The following is a 24,075-nucleotide window of genomic DNA, read 5'->3' as shown; positions in this document are numbered from 1 at the left end:
TGAGGGGCTTTGATGAAGCAGAAAGTGATAAACTGTTTCCGCTGGCAGGAGGGCAGGTAACCATCAGAAACTGATTCAAGATCATTAGCAAAAGAGTCAAGGGGGCACAAGCAATTATGTTTCCAAAGCAAATCATGATCTGCAATGTAGAATACACGTAGTGGAGCAGATCCAGAATTAACACCAAAAGGGAATTGGATTTATTGTTAAAATTGAAAAAAAAAGTTGCAGGGCTTTGAAAAAAGAGCGCAGAAGCACTTTCAGAGAGGTGGCATAGATATGATGGGTCGAATGTTGTCATCCTGTGCTGTTTAAATAATGGAATTACAGCTGCATTATCCAGTCATTCATTTGCTTTGAACATAATTACAGGGAAGCTAATAGCCACTAAATATAAGGTATATGATTAAAATGCAGGTAAGTTTTAACTCTCTGCCTAACCTACTTGCAATTACTTGGATTAGACTTGCATTTGGAATTTTCATTGTAATTATAATTAATTTTGTGTCTGTTGTGTCTGCCCAGTTTGCATTAATACAAGTGTGGTGCGTCATTGTGCTCTTGTTAGCAGAGCATATGTATAGTTTTTTAATTCTTGGATGTGAGCTTCACTGGCCAGGCCAGCACTTATTGTTCATCCCTCATTGCCCCATGAGCAAGTGGCAGTGAGTTACCTACACCTGAGTCACATGTAGGCCAGACTGGATAAGGATGGCAGATTTCCATCCCTAAAGGACATTAGTGAACTAGATGTTTTTTTTTAACCAACTGTTCTGTGGTTTCATGATCATTATTAATGAGACTAGCAGTTCTATTCGAGATTCATTAAATAATTGAACTTCAATTCCCTCAGCTTCTGTGGTGGGATTTGAACCTGTGTCAGCAGAGAATTAACAGTAAGAAGTCTCACAACACCAAGTTACGGTCCAACAGGTTTATTTGGTAGCAAACGCTAACTAGCTTTCGGAGCACTGCTCCTTCGTCAGGCCACTCACCTGATGAAGGAGCAACACTCCGAAAGCTAGTGGCATTTTCCACCAAATAAACCTGTTGGACTTTAACCTGGTGTTGTGAGACTTCTTACTGTGTTTACCCCAGTCCAACGCCAGCATCTCCACAGCAGAGCATCAATCCAAGCTTCTGGATTATTTGCACAGTGACATCACCACTATGTTATTGTCGCCTTGAGCTCTCTAGTGCTCAGGGCAAGAGCCCTGGGATTAGTAGGAATGTGAAAGCACTCCATTTCCTTTAGCATTGAAGTTACACAACACTGTTCAGAATGAAGTGTTATTTTAGAGAAAGTTGGTAATTGAGATTATGGGAATTGCATTCTTTGGGGCCATGGATGTACACCAGAGAGTAACTTGATTGTAGGGAGAAGCTATTCACACACCTTGATAATCCTTTAATGATCTGTCATTAACTATTAGTGAATCCTGCTGCCTATTGCTATCTTGTGGAAGCAGGTACAGAGGCATTGTTATAAATTAGTGAGTGGAGTTGATCAGTATTTTTTACCAGTAGAATCTGTAACTTCACAGCATAAATAAAATGCACCAAAGCTTTCTGTTTACTCTTATCTAATTTCCTTTGAAAGTTACTATTGAATTTACTTCCACTACTCAGATCATAGGCTGCTGTGTTTAAAAAGAAAAAATTCTCCTCATTTCACTCCTGGTTCTTCTGTCAATTATATTAAATCCATGTCCTCTGGTAACGTCCTTCCGATCAGAACAATGTGTGTCCGTTTGCTCCATCAAATTCTTCATAATGTTGAACACTCCTATTTAATCTCCCCTTTAATTTTACCGAAGACAATACTGGCTTCACCAGATTCTCCATGCAACTGAATTCTATCGGGGGGGGGGTCGGTCATGGTACCATTCTAAACAATGCCCTGTTCAAACCTCGATGTTTCTCCTGCAGTACAGTGCTCCCTGCAGCCGAGACCTCATCAGTGATTCTAATCAGCGATTCGGGATAACTCCATTGCTTTCCATAAATCCCTACAGTCCAGAAAGAAGCCATTCAGCCCACAAAGCCTGCAATGATGATGATCTATCCCTGTAACCCCATATATTTACACTGCTTGTCCCCCTGATGTTAAGGGGCAATTTGGCATGGCCAATCAAGCTAACCCGCACATTTTTGGACTGTGGGAGGAAACCAGAACACCCAGAGGAAGCCCACGCTGACACAGGGAAAATGTGCATTCTCCACACACGCAATGACCCAAATGGGGAATCGAACCCGGATCCCTGATGCAATGAGGCAGCAGCGCTAACCACTGCGCCACCTTGCTGTCCTTTAACCATTTAATTCCTCTTGAAGCTAAAATGTTTGTGTTTCTACCTTTCCTCTTAATCAAGTCCTCTGACATTAGCAGACAGCTGAAATGGGTCTTCCTGCCTAAGTGATCAGTACTGACAATGGAACCTAATCAGAATCCTGTATGGTGTCTCAACATGGGTAGCTTCCAGTTTTACCAAAAGTTAATAATGTTATCCATAAATCCGCTGCTGTGAATACTAAAATAAATGGCCTTTTACATTTTCTTTTTCATGGTTTGCCTTCGGGCAATACAGTGAGTTATGTGAATGATCTCAGCTTCCCCTTTGTGTTTTCAGGATGCTCAAGCGTCTGAGGACCGTGAAACTCTGGCACGAATGGCAGCAGAGCTGGAAAATGCGGAGTCTGCTGAGAAAGAAGCATACATTGAGAAATATCTCCGTAGTGTGCTGGCAGTGGAGAATATTCTCACTCTGGATCGCCTACGTCAGGTGAGTTTTCCTGAGAGAAAGGAAGCTGATCAGGCTGATGCTTGCACGCCTTTAATTTCTGATATTAAAACTTGCAGACATGCTGTCTGGTATTTACACTGTACGCACAGGCAAGGGAAGTCAACGTTTAGAAACACAGTGGTTGAAATGTGAGCTGGCTTTAGTTGCCAGGTGTTATTTTGGTTTGAATTGTGCATCTGCTTGTCTCTGGGTGTCAGAAATCAGCTGTTCTAGAGGAGCAGCCGATCATTTTAATCACAAGATTATCCATTGTGTTGACTCTTGGCATATAATTGAAGCTTGTGGATAATTGAGTGTAAGTTGCTGCATGTCCCATCCTCTTCAACCCTTTCAAGTAATACTCGCCTCTTGTTATTTCTGCCCAGTAAATTAGCTAGGGCTGTGCATCGTTCCTTGGCAATGCCCTCCCCTATGACGTGAGTAGTCAGATCTGCCAGAGAGCTGATCCAAAGGGGAGTTATGAGCTGTTGGATCAGCTGTGTATTATTAACAAATCTTTGCAGCCAACCAGCAATAAAAATCGTGATCCCAGCTCGCAGATCAAAAAACCTCAGATAATCAACGTTTCTTTGTGATTAATTCAGTAATTAATGCAGAGGTAGAGGGTGTGGGAAGTGAATGTGTGAGCATCTTTGGACAAAACAGCGATATGAGCCACAAGTGGTGCACGTTTGAGGTTATGATATTTGTTGCTTAAATTGCACTAAGGCAGAAGTTCTTTTGGATTTGAATCTGGCCTTGTGTTCAATGCAAACAGTTTGTTAATAAAAATTAAATTTCAAATATGTATTTTTTTCTGCAAATTTTTTTGTATGTTTTTAGTTACGTTGAACTTTTAGCTCTCTTGCCATCACTGTCTGAACAAATGTCATTTTTAAATGGAGTTGTTCATGTGTAAATTGGTGTCTTAAATCAATGTTTTTGAACGTTCAGATGTTCACCAAATGCCCCAAGCTTCTGTTTATCTCAAGACGCTAGCTTCCTTTTTATGATTGCACCGTCTGAACCATCCACATATTCATTAATGTCTGTCAGCTTTCTGCATTTGAATATTTGCCTGTCCTTTGCCCTGATACTCTAAAGATGAGATATTCTTATCCTGGCACCACATGACACAGTTGCAAAAGGGAAGAAAAACCTAGAAATGAAGCTGTTGCAAATGCAACACACAAACTGAGAGTTCACTGGGACTAAACAATTCTGACAGCATTGGATTAGAGGAGAGAGGAGTGAAGGTCATAGGTAGAGAAAATCTCAATAGTGCAAAGTACATTTTTTGTATAATTTACTTGTGATCTTCAGAATTTTAATTCGGTTCACCAAAAGAAGACTATGATGTTTGTTTGTCCAGCAAATGGTGATTAATACCTTTAACAAATAAATAAATCCTATTTAAGCCTCTTTTGGAATATCAAAAAAGTCAATTGACAGCAAAAAATTGGGCATCTGGAATTTGCCAGCTTATGCTTCAGTCTACAATTTCAAACTCCAACGTATTGTAGTTATGCAGCACCTTTAACATACCGAGCATTAGAATCGTAGAATTCTTATAGTACAGAAGGAGAATGTTCAGCCCATCAAGTCTTTACCGACCACAATCCTACCCAGGACCTATTCCCATAACTTCACACATTTACCCTGCTAAGTCCCCCTGACACTAAGGGTCAATGTAGCACAGCCAGTCAACCTAATCCGCACATCTTCGAAGTGTGGGAGGAAACCAGAGCACCTGGAGGAAACCCATGCAGACACGGGGAGAATGTGCAAATTCCACACAGGCAGTGATCCGAGGCTGGAATTCAGTGAGAGAAACCAGTCATGAAGAGTCAGGTCCTAAGAATGGTATTAAAGATCAGGAGCTGCATTTGACTTTTAACAGTAGTAAAATACAGAGTAGAACAAAGTTGTTTAAGAGGTGTAGTTCCGAACAGGCACTGGAGTGTGGCAACTAGGGGATTTTCACAGTAATTTCATGTAAGCCTACTTATGACACTAATGAATAAACTATAGTATAAGTTCCAAGATGTCTGAAAGATTTGAACAGAGCAATAGAGTTGGTGGAAGTAAAGTTTCAGAATAGGATGTAGAGTTGGAAGAGGTTGTATAGAGTGATGAATTTGTAGACCAGGATTCTGAATTAAGTGCACTGAAAGGTAGAGAGCCAGTGAAGGTTGACAAAGATGGAGATGCAAGTTGTTGAAGAATATGGAAGCAAGATATGAAGCAGCCATGATCTGACTCCATTAGGCTTTAACTTAACAGTGGATTGGGCTTAAGGATCTGAATTACCTACTTTTGTGCTGATCAGTCTTCTGCAGTTGGAAAGTATATTTAGATGAGATCAGTGTTTGGCTCAACCTGGTGCAGCCCCACCTCTCTTCTTTCAACCTCTGCTAAAATTTCTCACTGTCCGCAAGCACAAGTAATTAAGGGTTGAGATAAGAGGCAACATTGCTGAGAAGTTCATTAGCATTTGTGGAATTGTGCTGCAGAAGGAAAGAAATTGGCGAGGCTGACTGCTTGCTTGCTCCTTAAGTCATGAATTCTTCCATTTACATTGTAGAACTGCAGATTTGTCTGTCCGCTGTGTTGTCTAGTCTTGTCTTTGTCTGATACCATGTTGTGTTGTTTCTTTTCTGCTGTGTTTTGTGAACAGGAAGTTGCAGTAAAAGAACAATTAAATGCAAAGCGTAAACTGACCAGAAGGTGCATCAGTTCTCCAAACGTCAACCGGGTATGACTCCAGAAATTATTTTTCCTCTGCCTGTGTGTGGGGCTAGGAGCAGAATGTGCTTTGTGTTATGTTTCTAGGAACATCAAGCTTCATTCTAACATCTTGAAACTGCTGAAATGTTACTGCAGAGGGTAATGAACTGGGAGGAATTACAGGATCAATATCCTTGATGCATGATGATAACAATGATTAGAAGTTGTGATGTCCTGGCTGACAGCTAATTCTAAAATATTAATCGAATTACCTATTGGCAATGTGTGACATGCTAATTCTGTCTGTGAACACAATATCCAGAGAGAAAAGGCCATTCAACTCGAGAGTCTATGTCAGGTTATCTTTTTGATGACCTTCCTCACACAGCGCTTCTTGATTCCTTTCGGGAGCATGAAATTCCCTATCTTCCTTTCTGCAACGTTAACGAACACTTCAGTATGCTTATTCAAAATGCAGCACTGTACATTTTTTTCCTTTGATGTATTCTCACTGTCACAGTCCAAGCTTGGATCTGCTAGAGCATGCATGACCGGTTATCCTGAGTTTGCATGTTCTGACCTGTCACAACATCTTTAATAGTTTCATTTCACTCCAATAATGTGTGCTTCTTTTTGAACCTTTTTAAAGTTGTCTGGGAGCCGTCATGATCTCAATGCAAGATCAAGCCTTGAACGTAACAAGGTAACTGCATTCCTGTGATTCGGATTGGATGTAGCATTAAAGTAGCATTGTTAAACATTAATAACTTTCCTCAATATTCAAACCTTGACTTAGTAATTGATTCTTGTATCTCTACTGCAATGTGAGGTTACAGTTGGAGTGGAGTGATTCCAGTTACATTTATCCCATGCTGCCATTAACCAGCAGTTAAGCTTCTAGGTGGTGTGCAATCATGGGAGCCATGCAACTGATATCACCAGGTTTTGATAAATGTTTTTTCTTAAGAAGTGCTCAGGCTGATTTATGTAGTCAATGTATGTTGCATTAATAGCATCAACTCCTTGTCCCCATTACTCAAATCCCCAATTGCATCAAAACCATGGTATTTCAAGGGAATCGGTCTCCTTTTAATTTTTGTTATGGATGCAGATAGCCATTGTCACCCAGTTACTGTTTGCCTGAAAATGTTTCCAGTAGCCAAAGTTGGTTGCTGATTTGAAAAATGAACTTGATATCTGCATTACTTAGTTTAAATCTCAAGTAACTTTGTAATTTGCAATTTGGGACCACAATGAGTAGAATTAAGCAATGGGATAAGCTTCCTGGCCATCTGCATTCATTGTAATTACAGCTTCAGCTTTAATGGTTAAGGAACAAGTAAATATAAGGAGCAAAATCAGGCAACTCGGCTCATCAAGTCTGCTCCACCATTCAATCATGGCTGATTTTTTTTTCTCATCCCCATTCTCCTGCCTTTTCTCCATTACCCCGATCCCTTTATTAATCAAGAATCTATCTATCCCTGTCTTAAAGATACTCAATGATCTGGCCTCCACAGCTTTCTGCAGCAAAGAGTTCCACAGATTCACCACAGAAAGTCCTCCTTATCTCTGTTTTAAAGAATCGTCCCTTTAGCCTGAAGTTGTGAAATATCGAAAAATGCTTGTCCACAAAAAAGCATTCTTTAGAAGTTACATTAATTAAAAGTTACTTTTTTAAAAAACAGTTAATTATGATGTCTTGTTCAATTGCAATGCTTTGGGAGTAGTATGCAGAAATTGATATGCTTGTACTGACCCATGACTACTTCCTACTTTCATCAGGTCTGCCATAAATATTAGAACTTAGATGTATAATTTTGATTCCTACAAGGACTGATACCCTAATCAGAAGCCCGATATCTTTTCCACCCAAACATGCAAATATGTATATGAGTAGCGAGTAAAATTGTTGTAGCAGCTTCTGTGAATCTTGCAGGAATTATTTGTGGAGGTTTCCCTCCTATCTTGTCTATGGTATTTCAAGAGATTTAAATGAGAGAGTAAATGGAGTGTCCCATCTTAATCAGTGATCCCCTTAAAAAATTAAATAAGTGCCCAGAGTCTCTCATGCTGCTGTCTTGCTTTTGAGGATTGCTGCAAAGAAGTAACTGGACCTCTTGCTTATTTTTCTCCCTGGACAGAGTCGATGGGAGAGTCAGCAGGACATTTCGACAACTGTACTGCAGTCAAACAAGAAGACACCTCCATACCGTTCCCCAGTGTCCAGGCATTCCATGCCACCAGACGCAGGTGAGAACTGGTGCAAAGATGTGACTTGGAATCTTTCTTTTCAGAAAGGGATACTGCAAGGATATTAAAAGAATACTAATTATAGAGAAAACAAAGTCAGTTGACTTTCTATCACAATTTTACTGTTTTAATGCTTTCAAAAGACACATTGACCATTTTTAAAACTTACATTTCTGTAGCAAAAATCATTGAAGTTGGCTTGCAAAGCCCACCTGACCTTTAAGAGAAAGTGTTTTTTCTCTGAAGTACTTTATCCCTATCCTAAAACATTACATTTTAGCGCAATTTCCAGATATCAGCAGTTGCTGCTTTTAAGGATTCCTCCTTTTGAGCCCAGACCACCTGTTATTTCACCAAAGCACTTTAAATCTCCCACCAGGATTTATGTAATTAACGTTGATAATAGAAACAAAGTGATTTTCCTGGTTTATCAATGGATGTTTCCAGCATGCCGAAAGCTTTTCTGCTTTTTCTTGTGGTAGAAAGCTTGTGGTTCGTAAAGGGGATTTTAAGTACCCTGCTGCTAAGATCTTTAGCTGAATGATTTGAGCAAAATGGATTGAAAGATCCAGAAAGCCTTTAGGAATAGTGAACCAATTTTACTTTAATTTCTGTAATTTGTCTTGATGCTTCCACTGTAGCAGGCCTTTATCATCTTAAACAAGACTGAAATCTTGCAAAAGGATTTTTTCAGAAAATGCCCAGATGCTGCTTCCTGTTACCTAATCTATGTTCACAAGATGTAGAAGCAGGAGTTGGCCATTTGGCTCTTTGAGGATGATGTGACATTTGGTAAGACCACGGCTGATCTGATTGTGGTCGCAGCTGCACTTTTCTGTCCCCTGCCCCGCCCCATTCACATCAAATATTCAAATGCAACTCTGCACAATGATCAGTGCCTCCTAAACTTTCCTCTCTGATTGACAATGTGCTGTCAGTATGTAGCTAAGAAAATAAGATTTGCCGTACACCTTTTCAGGGTTCAACCATTGATTTATTTTATTCATTCAGCCAAATATAGCCCAACCAAAGGGGCGAAGGATGGTTCACAAAATCTGGCTCTTGTTTTCATGCATCATGGGTAGAAATCTTGCAAACTGGGAACAATGTGCTTTCGATAGCCTGTCTGGGCTATAATCATTGTTCGACACAGCAAGGATTGCCAATGACTAAATTGGAGCTTTGCAATTGGGAGACTAAATACTGACTGCAGTCTCTACAATAAAAAACAATCTAAAAATAAATGAAGTCAAATTTCAGCAGCTCAGGTGATACAAAATATTGAGATGCTTAATCACACGTAAATCACATCCCCTGGAAAATAAACAGCATAAGGTTGTTAAGAAGGCATACGGTGTCTTGGCGTTTATTGGTAGGGGGATTGAATTTAGGAGTCGCAGCGTCATGTTGCAACTGTACACAACTCTGGTGCGGCCGCACTTGGAGTACTGTGTGCAGTTCTGGTCCCCACATTACAGGAAGGATGTGGAGACTTTGGAGAGGGTGCAGAGGAGGTTTACCAGGATGTTGCCTGGTATGGAGGGGAGGTCCTATGAGGAGAGACTGAGGGATTTGGGGTTGTTTTCGCTAGAAAGAAGGCGGCTAAGAGGGGATCTTATTGAAACATATAAGATGATTAGAGGTTTAGATAGGGTGGATAGTGATAGCCTTTTTCCTCGGATGGAGAAAGCTAGCACGAGGGGGCATGGCTTTAAATTAAGGGGGGGTAGTTATAGGACGGATGTCAGGGGTAGGTTCTTTACCCAGAGGGTGGTGAGGGATTGGAATGCCCTGCCTGCTGCAGTTGTAAATGCACCTAGCTTGGGGGCGTTTAAGAGATCCATGGATAGGTTTATGGACGAAAAGGGATTGGTTTAGATTAGTGGGTCATTGTTTTTTAACTGGTCGGCGCAACATCGTGGGCCGAAGGGCCTGTTCTGCGCTGTAATGTTCTATGTTTGTTCTATGTTCTATCATACGATGATTATTTTATCCGTGATTTGCTACCAGGGCCAACTGCTCTTTATCTCCCTCTACCCTGCTCCCAACTTGCAACCAGCATTGCCAATGTTTCCAGCAGCTAATTCATAACATCTTCAACTTCAAAGTCTACCTGTTTCATGTCGGTTCCATTGTTTATAGTCGCTGCAACGCCGCCTACTAACGGTTATTAAACTGCTTAGAATTATTTACTCAACGAAGAAAGGTGTTGATAACTGTGCCAGCAGCTATGCAATCCCAACAGTACAACACAGCTCTGATGAAGTCATCCAGACTCGAAACATTAGCTCTATTCTTGCTCCACAGATGCTGTCAGACCTGCTGAGATTTTCCAGCATTTTCTGCTTTTGTTGTAGCGCAACACATCTGACTCTTTGCAACTCTTTTGTTAATAAAATCTATTATTGCAACGCAAACTGTTCACATTCAGAAAATCTTGATTGTTTTATGACATTCTTATAGGATAATGAAATTGCTACCAATTTATTTTTAAAAAATAACTAATAATTTGTCATTTCCCCCCAATTGCACCTGTGCTTCAATGATGGATTATGGTAAGGAATTCCAACAACACGGGTGCCTTTTTTCAATGTCAATTCAAATTTGCTTCCATTAAAGTCTGGGAGCAAACAAGAGCATTCATAGCACAAGTTATTATTGCATTAAAAAAGCTTCTGTGCTTGTATTGCTTTTAGTCCCTCTTTTACCCCTCATTCTCATTGATTTACTCACTATACTGTGCATTGTTTTCTTAAGGAAATGCAAACTTTCTTGTGCTAAAGATGCAGTAGCAGAAATCCAGCAAACTTTATAGTGTGTTATTGTGTGAATTAGAGGGACCATATTCTTGTGCACTGATTTCCCAAAGTCACTATCAAACTTACTGTCCTGTTTGGAAGATGATGTAAAAAGTCTGACAACACCAGGTTTTAGTCCAACCTATTTATTTGATAATATACTCGCAAACTTTCGGGTTAGCCCCTTCGTCAGGTGAATGGAGAGTCCTGGCCTCAGACAGAGCATATAAAGCACAGACAGTTTAGAGATTACTGATCTCTAAACTGTCTGTGCTTTATATGCTCTGTCTGAGGCCAGAACTCTCCATTCACCTGACGAAGGGGCTAACCCGAAAGCTTGCGAGTATATTATCAAATAAATAGGTTGGACTAAAACCTGGTGTTGTCAGACTTTTTACTGTGTTTACACCAGTCCAACGCCGGCATACCCACATCATGGAAGATGATGACCAGTTGTCTGACCCGGAGCCACAAGTTTTTTTAATTAAAATAAAAGATGATTATGTCATGTTTAGACCCCTGTGGATGAAATAGCAGTGTGGTACAGGTTGTGGAGATATTTCTGCCTTTTTACCAGTCATTATGTAATGGCAGTGTCAAAATGCCCGGGTAAAAAATATGATGCAATTCATGAAGAGTTACCTACATAATCATCTCATATCTCTTTTTAGACTCGTTCTCAACGCTAGCAGCCTCTTACTTGAATCCAGTGAAGGCCTTTGTACCTCAGATGCCCAAACTTCTCAAATCACTTTTCCCTGCACGGGATGAGGAGAAGAGGAGATCTGTCCCTCAACCAAATCTGCAGGTCAGGAATCTTAATTGCTCTTTAACCTGGGTTTAACCCTCCCTCCACTCGTATTGTCTGTACCTGTAGAGACTTGATTACCTGTTAAAACTTGCATTCCAACCATTATCTTGTAAATTGAGTCTGTGCCTGTATATGCCATGTTTGTGAGCCCAACTCTCCACTCACTTGATGAAGGAGCATCACTCTGAAAACTTTTGCTACCAAATAAAGCTGTTGGACTTCAACCTGGTAGTGAGACTTCTTGCTGTGCCTATCCCAGCCCAACGCCGGCAACTCCACATCAAAGCCATTCAGTTTGCTGCATTCCTGAACAAGATGTTGAATCTTTTTAAATGCAGATTGAATGAGCAACGATCACTGAAGTGCCTTGTCACAGGTCTAGCTCACTCATCTGGTTGGTTTCAGTAATTCCTAACAATCTGTTCTGAATCTGATAAAATCAGATTTTAAACCATATTTCAATAAAAAGTGTAAAAGTATCAGCTTGCAATCCCGAATGTGTGCTTTATAGTCAATTGAGAACTTTATGTGAAGTGTGGTCATTGATATTTCATGCAGACCTGTACCCATACTGAAATAGTGAAGCCAGGTCTTGAGCCAGTGCTTGTCCTGGGAACGGTATGGGTTGCAGGGGAAGGAGGAAATGGAAATAGGAGGGATGCTCAGGGAAAAGTGAGCGATCCAGTTGCAGTTTGGCCTCTTGTTGTTGAGGCATTGGTGCTGGTTGTGGAGAAAGTGGACTTGTGTAGAAATGTGGAACTAAAATATTTGCTGATGCTTTTTTTAAAAATTAAATTTAAATGGAGTCATTAGCAGGCTGGGGATTTTGGGTTTAGGCCTTTTTTTGGTCATGTAACAAATCATAACTGTTCAATATTTCTTATCTGTAGCCTGTTCCTCGAATCTTGGTGCAACCTGATACTCATGAAGATACTGCTGAACAGAATAAAGTCGTAAGTATAGTATCTTAGATTTGACAAGGCTAAGTACTACAATTCGTACGTGTTTGGCAGCTGTTAGATCTTTGTGATAAAATATTTTGTACAGGATCAGAAAATACAATGTGACTTACAAATGTCCCATGCACTCAAAAACTTAAATTTATGTAGCACCCCTGAAAAAAGTGCCTTGGAATTGTTTGACAAGGTTGAAAGCATGAATTCTAAAGGGGAACTGTGAAGAGAGATGGATTTTTAGAATAATTTTAAAGGCAGTGAGAGAAGTAGCGAAGTCAAATAGTTTTGGAAGCGAGCTTTCCAATGATGGAGTGGAGAGATGAGCAGTATTTCAGACTGTCAGCTTGGAGAAGATGCTGCTGTACAAGACCAAGGAGAGATCTGAAAGCAAGAACAAAAGTTCCTGTGTTTAATTTTTTTTATTAAGTTGTTGCTGTCCCTTCTGCCCTGGATATGCTGTACTGAATGTGGATGTGAAACTTGTGGATATCTAAAGCTGCTGAAGTTGCTGCACAGGAAACAGTGACTGCACTTCTGAAGGAATTTATTGTGATGCGCCTTTGAGATGTCCTGAGGGCTCTAAGTTGCTTCATTAAAGCAAGTTCATGTCCTTTTTAAATAAAATTGTTAACTTTTGCAAGTCATTTTTCATTGACTCAGTGATGTACAAGCTCTAAATGCTTAAAATTAAATTACTGCGGATGCTGGAATCTGAAACCAAAAGTAAAAATGCTGGAAAATCACCGCAAGTCTGCAGCATCTGTAAGGAGAGAAAAGAGCTGATGTCCTGAGTCCTGACAAAGCTTTGGGCTTTGACAAAGGGTCATCTGGACTTGAAGCATCAGCTCATTTCTCTCCTTACAGATGCTGCCAGACCTGCTGGGATTTTCCAGCATTTTCTCTTTTTGTTTAAGCTATAATGTTTATCAGATTGAGGACAGACTGGCACAATCCATTCTTGTAAAAGATACTTTTAACTCTTCTCCCTTTCGCGCCTCCCTTTTTACCTCCCACGTTGTGCGTCACCTCAGGTATCGTCCTCCAGCTAGCATGGAGGTAAGAACGTACCCGAGACTGATTCATGATTTCAACGTCGCAGGTATTGATGGTTGCAAAGTATAAGTGTTTTTGGGCGGTGGGGATGGGATGTAGTGAAGAGAGGAGGTAAATGCACTAACATTTTTGCTTTGCCAAAACGTGGTGTTTCTGTACGTTTTCATCAGGCTCACAAAGAGAAAGAGAAAGTGCCTTCCGCTTCAGCGGTGATAACAAAACCTACCCACCCTGCAGTGACAGGTTCGGAGACTGGAAGTGCTCCTTCAAAGAACGAGTCAGTGGACACAGCCAACCGTGAAACCCAAGGAGAGCCTCAAAGTCCTTTGAGTGAAGCTTCGAGTGGATATTTCTCCCACAGCGTTTCCACAACAACCCTCTCAGAAACAGCTATGGTGACGAGTGGCGATGTTGGCACACCTCCATCCATTTGGGCCACCCATGACAAGGACACACCTGCCCAGTTACAAAATCAAAGGGTATTGAGCAGTGAGGGTCCAATGCAGCTAGACACTGATGTGAAATCAGGTTCCTGCTCTGCTGCACAGGCAGCTGAGGAGTCTCTGGATGTGGAGTATCAAATCAGTCAAGTGAAAACTGATGCCCCGCAGATGTCCAGTGAAGGTGTGCGTCAATTCCAACTGCAAACCCCAAGCAGAAGTACAGGGAAGGATTGCAGAAGCTCCAAGAATCGATCACCAGACTCTGAGGTAACAGCAGAGCTTTCACATGACACAATGATAGCAGAAGCCAGGGAAAAATCTGTGTCAGGTGATGTCAAAAACAGTTTCTCTACCTCTCAGACCACCGAGCAGCCATTAACCAAAACAGATGTGTCCAACCAGATGTCTGCCCCGCATTTCCTCCAAATTGATGAGCCTGAAGACTTCCCTCCAGGAGAGAAGACATCCCCCGTGGTGTTAAGCATCTCTAAGCCTGAGTCAAAATCCAATGCAACGCAGGCCAAAATATCAGCATCCAACCCCTTCAAAATCCAAAAAGTAAGAACATCTGAGTTGAAATCTTTCACTGGCATCTTGGAGGATGAAAATGTGTGGCAGGATTCTGAAGATAGTCTTGAAGACAAAGAAGTGCCGTGGGTCCCAGGGCAATGGGATTCTGGGGCCTTAGGCCTGGCCACATTTGAGGCAGGTGACGATTCTGAGAGATCTGTGACTGTAAGTACGAAGGTTGATGATCATGAATTATCGAGCGAAAAACTTGAAATTATTTCAGATTCTGAGGAAGCTGTTGACATCGTTCCTGCGTGGCTAAAAGAGGGGGAGTATGTCTCAGTTGGTACGAACAAGATTGGTACAGTAAGGTATATAGGACCCACGGAATTTGCTGATGGAATTTGGATTGGAATTGAACTGAATGTACCAGCAGGTAAGAATCTGAGAATACCTTCAATTGATTTTTGGTTTTATCTTTAAAAAAAAGAGGTGGCGGTAGTGTGTTCAAAAGTGCCTTCACTTTAATTTCAACCCTTTCTCTGATTTAGTTTATAATTTTGTTTTCAAACTTTGAGTTGCTGCTTGCCACAGGAGTGGCAAGAAGTTTGACTATTGTAGACCACGCTCTGGTTTCTAATTTTCTTTAAGATTTATTCTCTTCAGGTTCTGAGAAATCCTTTGTTATTCAGTGCCTTGTGTTTGATAATTAATTACTTTTGCCGAGGTATAAGTCATAAAATACTGCTGTTTGTAGATGGTGAGTTTTCTCCAGCCAGGTAACAAACAGAGAAACATATCACCATGATTGCATTGAACTAATAGTCAACTTCCACCTAATCTCATTATTTAACTATAATTTTGTATATTAATCATCTGCATCCAGTCAGTAGCTTCTGGGTCCAATTTGCACGATGTGGAGATGCCGGCGTTGGACTGGGGTAAACACAGTGAGAAGTCTCACAATACCAGGTTAACTGGTGTTGTGAGACTCCAGTTTCACACCAGGATTTGAGTTCATAAACAACAATAGTTCAGCACTCAGCAGATGTGATACTGATGGATAGTCTATCATTCGGATTGGACATAGTAAGCGTTTGAGTGGATGTTGAAGCTGCAATGGGAAGTTGGTCGGGCCTGCAGCACAGGAGGACATGGTCTGCTTCTTATCTCTAAAACTCTCATTCGATTGCTTTCCCTTCACCCTGTATCTCCCTTCACTTCACCCATCTATTCAATTCTCTGAAATGATACCATGATCTCCCTGTCTCAGAGTTGTGCTATAATCTCTCTGCAAGGAGAAATGTGTGTCACTTTTTTTCTCACTTTGGTGATAATGGGAAGGTGGATTTCTTCATCTCGATGATTTTGTAACCTTGCGCTCTGAACCAACCAGGATATCAATTTAAAGAGCTAGGGAAATCAAAACTTTTTTTGGAGAGCGGCTGATGGTGGATAGTTATGTATCACTGGACTAGTACTCTAGAGACCCAGTGTGATGCTCTGGGGACCCAGGTTTCAATCCCATCACAGCAGATGACATTTTCATTCAATAAAAATCTGGGGTCGAAAGGTCTCATAGTGACTGTGAGAACATTGTTGATTGTTGTAAAAACCCATCTGGTTCACTGATGTCCTTTAGGGAAGGAAATCTGCCCTTACCTCGTCTGGCCTACATGGAATCAAGAACAAGAGGTCATAGTTTTAGAATGAGGGGTCACAGATTTAAAATGGAGATGAGGAGAAATTACTGCTCTGAGAGTGGGGAGTCTGTAGAACTCACCCCACAGAACACGGTGAACGTCAGGACTTTAAATTTAAGGAAGAGGTGGGCAGAGTTTTAATTAGTAGTGGGTTACAAGGGCTACGGTGAACGGGCAGGTAAGTGGAGTTGAGGCCAAGGTGAGATCAGCCATGACCATATTAAATGGCAGAGCAGGCTCGAGGGGCTGAATTGCCTACTCCTGCTCCGTATTCTTATTCACGTGTGACCCCAGCCACACTGTCTCGTTTTGGTCTCCTTTTCTGAGGAGGGATGTCCTTGCTCTGAAAGTGCAGCAAAGGTTTATCAGGCTGATCCCATGGATGGCGAGATTGATGTATGACAAGGTTAGGATTGTTTTCACTGGAGTTCAGACAAATGAGGGGGGATCTCATAAAAACTTATAAAATTCTAATGGGACTAGATGGGGTAGTTGCAGGAGGATATTCCCAATGGTGTGGTGTCCAGAACCAGGGGTCACAGTCTGAGGACTGACTTTTAAATGTCCTCTAAACAAGGGCAGTTAGGGATGGGCAATAAGTATGGGCCTAGCCAGCCACACCTACATCCCACCTTGTATAGTCTCCAAATCCTTTAAAATCACTGGATTGAATCACAGAATAAGAGGAATTTAATCAGATCATTTTGATTTATCCTGAATGTTTCACAATTTGCTTTTGGTTTGCAGTTCTTAAAGAAGTAAAATATTTTTGTTATGTTTCAGGAAAGAATGACGGTTCAGTTGGTGGAAAGCAATATTTCCGATGTAACCCCGGCTATGGAGTGCTAGTCAGGCCAAACCGAGTCGCAAAAGCCACCAGCTCAGTAAAACGGCGCAGCACTGGGGTCCGGACACAGTCAGCTGTGAGTTCAGAGAATCGGAGGAGTGGAAACTTCTCCAGGTCCAACCCAAACCTATCAGCTCTCACTGCACTCGCTAAATCTGAAAGTGGAGGGGGTTCCCGATCTGGTGACAGGACTCCAAGAAAGAGCGAGTATAGGAAATCCTGGTCTGCTGAACAAAAACCTTCGTGAGAAATGAACCAGTGGACAGTGATGTTTGGATCTTACTGGACATCCAAAGGAAACTTCTTTAAGTTGGGCCCGTTGGTACCTTTGAATAACTTCCCCAACCTGAGGAGACCCATCCATTGGTTAACCCATTCTTTCATTTCATTCTCCTCTTTTTATTTGTCTTCATCAATAACATTGTTTAATTTTCCTGCTTCAAACTAGAAGATAATCAAACAACACCTGAAAATGGAAATCATCTGCTGGGCTTGTGAATTATTGGACATGCACTGTAAAATATTTAAATTCATGTGAGGGCTCTTGTATTGTCAAAATTTGACTTAATCTCTTTGAACCTTGACGGAGAGCATCTGAAGACTTGTGTATTCACTGCCTGTCCCTTTGACATTGCTCATTCAGCATTGTATTATTGCAGCAATTTAATTTCACCAGGAAACACCACAAGGAATATCAACAATGACAGGCTTTGAGTGGTTCAGAGAGAGAAGCATTTGTGTCACCCGCTCAGGTTGACATTTGTTTCCTTCCAACAGGACTTTCAGGCAGCTTGCTGGTGTAGCGAGGGGCAGCGATGCCTCAGCGAAACAGATTTGACTATGTGAAGTGCTGACAATAATGCCACAATCGGGACTGGGCATTTTGCTACCATTGTCTGAGTGTCACCGCTGTGCTCGCACCAGTACAAGTCCCTCCTATCAAGCCCCAGGAATCTGCTTTTGGCACTTTTGTCAATGATGGTGAAAATTTAAGTGGTTAAGTAAAATTTAAATTCCTGTGCAATGTAACATATTTTAACAGGTCTGTTGGAATTTTGAAGAATATTTTGAAGGATTCTGGGGTTGAAATGTGTAGGTTCCAAATGTTTAGGGAAGATGGGATCTTGAGCTTCTTGACTTCAATCAGGGAATTGTTTTTGTACGGTTTGGAGTGCAAGTTGTGGTAGCAAATGCGGAAGAACATGGCCGTGAGGCACAGTTCTCCCTCACCAGACCATTTCCACTGTGGTCAGAACAAAATGCATTTTATAAACTATGCAAATGTTGGATCAATTGACATGAAGATTTTTCGGAGCGAAATCGGTGCTAATTCCACTGGGATTTGTACAGAGAAACAAACCTCCCTGATTTACCTAGAATAACAAATGTGTAGTGGCCACAACGTGAGAGCAAACATTTCTGCCTCTAGGAATGAGAAGAACTTTGTGCTCTTTGTTTCTAGAACTTTCTTTCTTGATGTGTTCTCAGTGATCAAAATAATATTTTTTTTAAACAGATGAAGCATTAGGAACACACAGTTGAGAAGATGCCCAAAAAGAGAAGAGATTTGATTAATGTGTTAGGTGTAGAGTCTTTGTTAGAACTGAAAATGGAAAGCAAGTGAACCTCTCTGTGGAATTGAACAAAAGAAAGGGGAAGGGAGCCAACAATCAGATATGTTAACAACTACTTAATGCCTATTAAAGGCCTTGCATCATTAATTCTCAACTCCAGCTAGCAGTCTTTACTTACAACAATAACTTGTTCCTATTTAGGATGGTATTACAGTGGTTTGTATTTACCTCGTAATTTCAGCATTTGCTGTTTTCTTAATTGTGATGTTTAGATTTACATCTCTGAACAAAGGGTAACCACTGGCAGTTTTGATAGGTGTAGAATAGAAACAAAGAAGATGGGAGCAGGAGGAGGCCATTTGGCCCTTCAAGCCTGCTCTGCCATTCATCACAATCAAGACTGGTAATCCAGTTCAATAGCCTAATCCTGTTTTTTCCCCATAACCTTTGATCCCATTTGCCCCAAGTGCTATATCTAGCCGCCTCTTGAATACATTCAATGTTTTGGCATCAACTACTTCCTGTAATGAATTCCACCGGTTCACCATTCTTTGGGTGAAGAAATGTCTCCTCGCCTCCGTCCTAAATGGTCTGCCCTGAATCCTCAGACTGTGACCCCTGGTTCCGGACACCTCCACCATTGGGAACATTCTCCCTGCATCTACCCTGTCTAGTCCTGTTAGAATTTTATAAGTTTCTATGGGATCCTCCCTCATTTGTCTGAAGTCCAGTGAAAACAATCCTAACCTATTCAATCTCTCCTCATACATCAATCTCACCGTCCATAGAATCAGCCTGGTAAACCTTTGCTGCACTTTCAGAGCAAGGACATCCCTCCTCAGAAAAGGAGATCAAAATGACGCACCAGTATTGATAGGCAACTCCCACTCTGGCGGTTGGCAATCGGAAATTCATGGTATTTGCCATTCTGAAACCGACTATTGGAATTGAGATTTCAGTGGAGAAGGCATTAGCATGAGTTCAAGCACCTGAAAGAAATCCGTTCAGTGATAAGGTTCCTTTTAAGTTGGCAGAGAGCAGAAACATTGTCAGCAGCAGCGGGGTGAATACAGGAGATTTGAGCATGAAGGAAAATTCTACAATTTTGCCTCATTTCTTCATGGGCATCCGGGATTATCTATGCACACAAGTGCCTCTGACAAGATTTAAATAGGGTGGGGTAGATTATAAACAGTCAGCAGAAGGATTTTACTTGATGGGTTGCATATTCTTTTCCAATGTCATACTTTTTCCATGTGAATTAATTATACCTGGACTCTTTTATATCAGTGTGAAGCCCTGTGCCTTTCCCGTGTTTGTGAGTTTTATTATTTTGCTCAGTAATTGACATTCAGTGCTTGAATGTCATGTGCACTACTTAAATGCCTACTTAAATTGACTGACAATTGTTGAGCTTGATGAATGGTACTGTGTGAGAAAGGTAAACCTGATTATTTTCTTGCAATCTTATCTTTTTGAGAGGGATTGAAAAGGTGTAAAACCGGCCTTGCAGCACCTGAGGGGAGTGAAACAGGATTAACATTTCCAAATTGAATGATTCTTCAGATTTAGGATTTGGGCAAGATGATTTGATTTACTTCTTTATAAACTGGATTCCTGTAGGGAGCTTGTTTGCCAAATTGAGAGTTGTGTATAAACACACAACCAGTTGTTCTCCTGACAATTTAAATTGGAACTTTGAAACTTGGGTTCTGTGACCAGGTATTATAGTTTTATCTGTGGCCTGATCAGAACCCGTTTTTATTTCCCAGTACCTGTAAGCAGCCCCTGAACAGAGTGGGACTGTGTTGTCATGCAAATTATGTTTTAAAAATTGTAGAATGGGTTTTTTACAACAACAAAGTGCAGCCAGACACAGTTGTAAAACAGACAGCTTGGATACTTGGATGCTGATAATGAGACCATGCATACAATAGATTACCAACTGATTACACACCTAGCTTGGTGATTATGCGTCACCAAAAGTGCTGATTATCCATATATGAATGTAGTTACAAAACCTGATTACTCTACACACTAATCTCCTTGTAACCAGCTCTTCACCTCAGGTGAAAGGAGAGAGAAAAACAGACATTGTGATACAAAGCAGTACAGGTCTGTACAAAGTATAACACCTACGGGTATACTTTACAGCCAGGCCCTTTCCTGATTGCAATTGTAGTAAATTAATGTTTATTCTTTCAATTTTAGGGTTCACCTGAAGAGTGAACAATTTCACACCTCCGTTTTTCTTTCAAACTGTGCAAATTCCTATTTTGTTTGTACAGTGAGAATAGCCAACAGCACCTCCCCCCCCCGCCCCTCACAAAAACCCCTGTTTCTAGGTTGGGGCAATGAAGATTGTATATCGCCCTGTATAGTCCAATAAGATTGTAGGATGATTATATACAGTTTGCAACTTCTCCAAGATTATAGTATGTCTGCTGCAAGCACCTATAACTGCATCATATTAAACTGAGCATTCTTTTAAAACTGGATTTCAGATTTTAATCACAAAGTTAACAGTTTACATCAATTAAAAATGATACGTGAGCATGTAATGAGATATTAATCAAATGTACATTCAGATCTAACTCGAGGCCTTCATATGTTCAAATTGTATATTTTTTCTCTTGCATATTTTGGTCAATTTCTTTTACGTTGAATCCTGATTGAAATGTATTTTTGTCTGTTAATTGGGTTCTGTAATTATAGATCTTGGTGTGCAGGCACTAAGTTGAGGTTTTACTATATCTGGAGTCTGTTGAGCGGATATTTGATAGCAGTTATGTGACCTGATGAGCAGTGACTCACAACATTATGCAATGGGGATTTAAAACATATAAATTGAGCTAAATATCATTTTTTACTCTCTCGGGGGGTGGGGGGCGCAAAAACCTTGGCAAGTTGTCATGTACAGAATTATCCTGCCCACCATACCAGTCTTCTGAGCTTACAGTGGTCAAATTAAATCTGTCACAAATGTAACACCACTTCCTGGTGTTTGACTTTGAGAGGCACCACTGGAGAGAAGTAATTTTGTTGCATGTGATGTCTGGAAGATTACTTGTTGGCTATTAAAAAGGGGATTATTTAGTCGTGTATACTATTCCAAGTAACGTACCAGAATTTTGGTGTTCATTTGGTGCAACTGGTGGCTTGGGTTGCCACAATGGTTGTTTTGCACATCTTTAATTAATGTTTGATTAATGAAATTAAATGGGTTTGTAACAGGAGAAAATCTTCTGTGAATACTTCCCATTAGGTATGTTTGATATCATGTCTGCAAATAATAGGTATCCTGGGTTGTTCAGGGCATTTTTGCCTTAATCCTTCAGATAAATAATGTAATAATGTATGAAAAGGTTTTTGAAGGGCAGTGAAGGAGGATGAACTATGATAGCACAAAGAATGAAATTGTTTTTGTTAATCAACTTGAGTTGTATTTGAATTAAAGCTGCTGAATTAGGTTGCAGAGACTCTTCTGTCACTCCAGCATATCTGAAATGGGTCTAGTACAGATCAGAGTAGTTCCTTTATTAAAATGGTGAAGAGATGAAATGGCAATGCGATCATATGTTTTTTTAAACGTAATTTAGTAAATAGTTTCCCAAAGTTTTTTTGTGACAGCTTCTCAGCTTTCTTGGTACTTGCGCACTGCTGATAGAAAAGTATTGAGCTTAGCACCTCCCACAGAACTGATCCAGGCAGAGAGCTTCCGAAAAAAAACCTAAAAGATTCCAGTGCTTGCTTAATTCGAGACATGTCTTTTGCCAGCGGTTGAGATGTTTGGAGTGATGTATGAGTGCGGCTCATGTATGAAAACATTTGATTGCAATAGACAAAAGTGATTTTGTTGCCTGATTCACACTGTTGTGTAATCTTCCTGGAATAGACCATAAGGATAGCACGCTGCAAGTTTCACACTGGTTCTGGAATTGTCCTGAGGTTATATTACCACTTCTGCACTGCTACGAAGTGTTTTTGGTGCACACGAGAATGTGACTAAGTTCACAGCTCCAGAGCTCCTTTTGCAGCTGACCTCAGAATTACTTATGTAGTGCACTCTTGATAATGTAAGTTTACTGACTAGTTTTCAAAAATGCCTGGCAGAAATCAAGTTACACTATAATTGCTCTCACGCATGACTATTAGATCATTTTAACCTGCAATAGATTGTGGCTGGATGCAGGCTGAATATTGCTTTTATTCATAAATCAAGTATTGGCATGTGGTTAGAATGTGCAGGAGCCAGGGAGAAGCTGGAAAATACAGACCATACAAAGTCAGCACCATCCGGCATCCAGGTTTGAAGATAACTTTTACAAGTGAATGTGATATTCTATGTTCTACTGCACGGTTCTATTCTGTGTTTGTATTACACTTGAGTATGTGAATGGTTGGTAGTAATTAATTTGACCTATGTAGCACTTGTCACACACCTGTAAGCTTTGGTTGAAAGAGAACTCAACTTTATTTTTAAAAATTGTAATAATGACTCCTCAGTGTCTGTGTCCTTGGAATTAACACAGTGTGATTTATGTACTTTGGACTCAGTTAACGTTTTAAATAACGTGTACACGTTAAAAAGTGTTTGGGACGATGTGACAATAGGCTTTTAGAAGACTCAACATAGTCATTATGATAAATCTTTAACCCAATTACCTGCTCACAATCTGCGAGCATCCATTATATCCTCGAGGCCAGTACACGAGGCTGTAAGTTCTCATCCTTAAAGAATAAATCAAACCTGTCAGAGAAAAATAATTAGTTAAAGGGTGATCAGCAGTAGAGAGAATCTCCAGGATAAAATGGGAGTCAAAAGACAAGAGTTCAGTATGCAAGGCTGAGTGATTTAGACTGTGAGGGGAAGGTGGTTTCTAATGTGCCTACATGGCATTAGTGCAGTGGTAAACACCTGTCTACAGGTTGTAACAGGCAGTGGGATAAGAAACTAATTGGTTTTTGTTTTGTGCTGACACTATATGTGATTTAAGAGTATTGGGTCCAAACATTGCATTTTTTTAAATATAAATTCTATTTTATAAAATATGGGGACTGTAGAGTGTGTAAAACAAACCAGGTATGCCACTCTACGATGTTACAATTGTACATGTGGCAGTCTGTGTGGATCAGGATCAGGTAAAATACAATCATTTATTTATGTTTGCTGTTCTGCGGAGCAAAAGTGTACCATATTTGTTTCGGGATTAATCGTACAACAAATGTGACCATTAAAAAATGAAATTTTAACTACTGATACTGAATTTTATGTACGAATAAAACACTGACCTTCCAGTTCACAACTGACGCTCCATTGTTATATGGAGCGCAGTAGAGGTTTTAACTTAACACTAATTGCTGTTTGCAGTCTGGTGGGAAGTAGAGTTCCATAGCTGGCTGATAATCTGTATATCCGTCGGGTTTGTATATAAAAAGCACAATACAAAAAATCTGAATGTATGTAATAATTTTGTGTGCGTATTTAAGGGCTTGATGAAATCCAAAGGCGCTCGTCATCTCGGTGTCAGTTGTATACTTAAATATTCTGTATAATAACACTGCTTGTTAATTCTGGCTGAAAAATAAGCAATAAAAAATACCAATTAATGTACAA

The 24,075-nt window shown here is 40.5% G+C and overlaps 1 protein-coding gene across 4 annotated transcripts in view; it reads left to right on the top strand.

The window, feature by feature from the left end:
- Window positions 1-24,075, top strand: part of LOC145351150 (kinesin-like protein KIF13B) — a 166,743-nt gene extending 142,668 nt beyond the window's left edge. For 2 of the 4 annotated variants that reach the window (XM_080200822.1, XM_080200825.1), the window contains 8 exons: window positions 2,631-2,783; window positions 5,461-5,538; window positions 6,160-6,213; window positions 7,655-7,763; window positions 11,233-11,369; window positions 12,263-12,325; window positions 13,552-14,770; window positions 16,821-24,075. In XM_080200822.1, the coding sequence (XP_080056948.1) occupies window positions 2,631-2,783; window positions 5,461-5,538; window positions 6,160-6,213; window positions 7,655-7,763; window positions 11,233-11,369; window positions 12,263-12,325; window positions 13,552-14,770; window positions 16,821-17,131 (2,124 nt within the window). In that variant the 3' untranslated portion in view covers window positions 17,132-24,075. The remainder of the gene's footprint in view (window positions 1-2,630; window positions 2,784-5,460; window positions 5,539-6,159; window positions 6,214-7,654; window positions 7,764-11,232; window positions 11,370-12,262; window positions 12,326-13,551; window positions 14,771-16,820) is intronic. The other 2 variants (XM_080200823.1, XM_080200824.1) reach the window with 2 other exon arrangements.

The sequence above is a fragment of the Carcharhinus amblyrhynchos genome, chromosome 12 (genome assembly GCF_965287045.1).
Source record: "Carcharhinus amblyrhynchos chromosome 12, sCarAmb.v2.hapA, whole genome shotgun sequence".
NCBI lineage: Eukaryota > Metazoa > Chordata > Chondrichthyes > Carcharhiniformes > Carcharhinidae > Carcharhinus > Carcharhinus amblyrhynchos.
This window is presented reverse-complemented; position numbering and strand designations above follow the sequence as displayed.